Raw genomic sequence first — 4,118 nt, 5'->3', positions numbered from 1 at the left:
GCACTTGATGGTGCCATGGACAGCACCCGTCGGCTCCCCGTGCTGCGCCAGATCCGTTCACCAACGCCCAGATCGGACGGCCGGTTAGGCGGATGATTTAAATTCGATCCGGATGAACACTAATTAATCTATAAAGTGACGCGAGTTTTGGCAAAGAAAAAACTAACCCTTTTTTTTGCGGGTAAAAAAAAAACTAACCTTTTGCGTTGCAAGAAACTTACAAAAATAATGCGCATCGGAAATAGTGGTACCGTGCAGGGCGGGTACGGTAGGAACTGGAGCGTGATGGACTTGTGTACCGCCTACGTGCTCCACAGATTCCATTGTGATGCACCCGTTCACACCCGCCACGTGCACGCTGAAGTCACGGAGTGGACAGTGGAGTGATCCGACAAGCCAACCACCCGCAGATAAGTCTCGCCGCGAACCTACAAATACCGCCACGCTCCACCCAGTCACACACCTCGATCACACACCCCGACAAGCTACAAGCGACAAGCGCCAGCAGCACAGCTCGACTCAACCAGCCACACGCCGTCTCACCGATCATGGAGCCCGGCCGCGAGCCTACCGGCACGATCGTGTTCGCCTCCGTCGGGGTCACCAGCTTCGGCTTCGACGTCTTCTCCGTCGCCGCCCCGCAGACTCCCGAGAGCGCATCCGCCGCGGGGCTGGCGGAGCGCCGCCACACGGACGGCGTGTCCGTCAACTTCAACGCCCAGTTCAAGGACGACGGCGGCGAGGAGGTGGCGTTCGTGTCCGAGCGCACCGGCTCGGCGGGCCTGTTCCTGTGCCGCCCCGGGTCCGAGCGCGCCGTGCCGCTGCCGGCCGTGGAGGGGAGCCTGTTCCACGACCGCCCCACCGTGAGGGGCGGCCGGCTGTACTTCGTCTCCGCGCACGAGAAGCCGGATGGGTGGTTCAGGAGCTGGGCGGCGGTGTACACGACGGACCTTGGCAGCGAGGAGACGGTGCGGGTGACGCCTCGGGGCGTGGCGGACATGAGCCCCGCAGTGTCCGCGTCCGGCGAGCTCCTCGCCGTCGCCTCGTACGGCGAGAGGCCGTGGGCGTTCGACTTCCACGTGCTCGAGACGGAGGTCGCCGTCTTCCGTGCCGCCGACCCCGCCCGCCGCGTCGTCCTCGCTGCTCGGGGCGGCTGGCCGACCTGGCACGGGGAGGGCACGGTGTTCTTCCACCGCGTCGCCGATGACGGCTGGTGGAGCGTCTTCCGGGTGGACATCTCGCCGGAGACCCTCGAGCCCTGCAGCGCCGAGATGCGCGTGACGCCTCCGGGCGTGCACTGCTTCACCCCTGCCGCAGCGGGCCGTGGCTGCCGTTGGATTGCAGTGGCGACGCGGCGGAAGGGGCGGGCGCACCGCCACATCGAGCTGTTCGACCTTGAGACGGAGCAATTCACCTCGGTTACCTCTCTCCTTAACCCGGAGCTGCACCATTACAACCCCTTCTTCTCGCCGTCCGGCGAGCGCCTCGGGTACCACCGCTTCCGCGGCGCGGGCGCGCCGGGCGACTCGCTGATTCCCTACCGGCAGCCGGTGCGCAGCCCGGTGAGCTCCATCCGCATGCTCCGCGTGCACGGCTCCTTCCCGTCCTTCTCGCCGGACGCGAAGTACTTCGCCCTCAACGGCGACTTCTTCAAGTCGCCCGGAGTGACCATCCTCCGCGCCGACGGCTCCAAGCGATGGGTGCTCGCCAAGCAGCCCAACCTGTTCTACACCTCGTGGAGCCCCACCGAGAGCGGGGTCGTGTTCACCTCCGCTGGCCCGATCTTTGAGACCCCGAAAGCGACGGTCCGGGTGGCGCGCATCGAGTTCGACCCGAGCGAGCTCACCGACGACCGCGGCGACGTCTACGTGGCCGTGAAGGAGCTGACCCGTCCGGAGGCCGGCAACGACGCGTTCCCGGCGGTGTCGCCGTGCGGGCGGTGGGTGGTGTTCCGGTCCGGCCGGTCGGGCCACAAGAACCTCTACATCGTGGACGCGGCGCGCGGGGAGGAGACCATACGGAGGGTCACCGAGGGCGAGTGGATCGACACGATGCCGAGCTGGTCGCCGGACGGGGAGCTGATCGCGTTCTCCTCCAACCGGCACGAGCCGGCCAACGCCGCCGTGTTCAGCATCTACCTGGTGCGGCCGGACGGGACAGGGCTGCGGCGGGTGCACGTGGCCGGGCCGCCGGGGAGTGCGGAGGCGGACAAGGAGCGGATCAACCACGTGTGCTTCAGCCCGGACGGCGAGTGGCTGCTCTTCACGGCGAACCTCGGCGGCGTCGTGGCCGAGCCCATCTCGGGGCCGAACCAGTTCCAGCCGTACGGCGACCTGTACGTGTGCCGGCTCGACGGGTCCGGTGTGCGCAGGCTCACCTGCAACGCCTACGAGAACGGCACGCCGACGTGGGGCCCGCCGCTGGGCGTGGAGTCGCTGTCGCTGGGCGCCCCCGCCGCGGACGATTCGCTGGGCGAGTTCGACGAGCCGCTGTGGCTGTCCTGCGACGTGTGAGGTGCCCGCAAAGATGGTGATTGATGGCTGCGCTGCGGTTTCGAGTGGCTTCGGTCGATAATAAAATAGTAATGGTGCGAATGATCCTCATTCTGGTTGATGGTGTTGTCAGACGTTTTGTATTGTTGCTAAGTAATAAAACCAAGTGCTTGTGTGGAATCCACTATCTGTTGTCAGATAAAGTAGTGTCAGTGACAAGGCTGGACGTGTACGTCCTTCTGCCTAAAGACAGACGGACAATACGTATCCGGCTGATTCAACCACAAAGCAGTCGTCATTCCCATCCCTCCTCTTCTTGTCCGAGACAAAGATGACGGATAAAAAGGCAAGAAACTTCATGTGGTCACGACAACTTCACCGCGCGACCCTATCCTGTCTGCCCCCGTTAGTTTGGGATAAAAGGAACAAACGAGACGGCCCAACGCGCGGGCGCAAACGGACTTTTGTCCGCTTTGTGTCCGCTTTCGACCCATCCACGGCCCAAGTTTGCGCCGCTTTTAGGATGAAACGGACACCACGCGGACGCGCGGGTCGTCGGCGCGTGTCCTCCCCTGGCCCGCCCGTCGATGGCACAGGACGGGCCTTTTTCTATCCGCCCCCTCCCTCCCTCCGGCCGCATCCACTCCACTCTTCCCCTCTCTTCCCCTCGCCGCCGCCGGCCGCCCGCTGCCATTGCAGCCGTGCAACTCGGACGCACGCTTGCCCAGCCCCTTCCTCTCGTCGCCGCCGAGCTACCCAAGCACGGCCACCTTGTTTGCGCGCCCGCCGGCCGGATTTGGGGCGGATCCGGTCGGTCTTGAGCTCGCCCGGCTGTGGGAGGCCGGGCCGCGCCATGGACTGGCCGGGAACCTCGCCGGAAGGCCCTGGCAGGGCCGCAAGGCCACATGCAGGCAGTGGCTCGTCCTCTAGCCGCTCGGATCTGCATCGTCGGTGGCACGCCGGTAGATACGCGAATGGCGGCCGGCCAGGCTCGGTGCTTGCCCAAAAGCTCGTCGGCGCACCGTTGCCCCTCATCAAGTGCGACCACTGCCCAAGGGTGGTCGTGTGCCGCGTGTCTACAACGCCGGAGCATCCCGGATGGGTGTTCATCAAGTGCTTAAACGATGGGGTATGTGCTCTTTTAGCTTCGGTTTGTGCTTTCGATTAGACTAGTGGTGCTAACTTTAAGTCTTATTGTGTAGAACGGATGCAAGTTTTGGTATTGGGAAGAAGAGTACATCGATATGTTGATAGAGCGAAATGTATTGCATGTTCGTGCACTTTTAGCTAGCCTAGAGGCTTTAGATGAGACAAGTGCACTTGTTGCTAGATTAGAGGCTAGGCACGATACTACGTGCGAAGAAGCAACAAGGCACAATACTACGTGTGAGGAAGCAACGTCGACTTCTGGCTTGAAGAAGAAAGGAGGGTGCAACGTCGTGCCTCCTCCACAGATCAACAATGAGTGCATCTAGAAGGCGCTAACCCAACTCAAGGAAGTAGTTATGGAAGTTGGGTATCTTCTCAAATGTATTATTGTGGTTCTTGTTTTCTTTGGCCTTGCTTTACTAGTCAAAATGTAATGATGTATTATCATGTACCAAAAATGAATGATAAAAAAAGTGA

At 62.2% G+C, this 4,118-nt stretch overlaps 1 protein-coding gene across 1 annotated transcript; it reads left to right on the top strand.

Annotated features, from left to right (window-relative positions):
- Positions 1-445: 445 nt before the first annotated feature.
- On the top strand, positions 446-2,676 carry LOC119362815. Its single transcript, XM_037628076.1, has one exon. The coding sequence runs from the start codon at positions 549-551 to the stop codon at positions 2,511-2,513; it is 1,965 nt and encodes a 654-aa protein (XP_037483973.1). The 5' UTR covers positions 446-548; the 3' UTR covers positions 2,514-2,676.
- The last annotated feature ends 1,442 nt before the right edge of the window (positions 2,677-4,118 follow it).

The sequence above is a fragment of the Triticum dicoccoides genome, chromosome 2B (genome assembly GCF_002162155.2).
Source record: "Triticum dicoccoides isolate Atlit2015 ecotype Zavitan chromosome 2B, WEW_v2.0, whole genome shotgun sequence".
In the NCBI taxonomy this organism is placed as follows: Eukaryota; Viridiplantae; Streptophyta; class Magnoliopsida; order Poales; family Poaceae; genus Triticum; species Triticum dicoccoides.
This window is presented reverse-complemented; position numbering and strand designations above follow the sequence as displayed.

Bases quoted from the DNA above. Each gene is read 5' to 3' on its own strand.
- LOC119362815 (XM_037628076.1), top strand. From the start codon at position 549: ATGGAGCCCGGCCGCGAGCCTACCGGCACGATCGTGTTCGCCTCCGTC.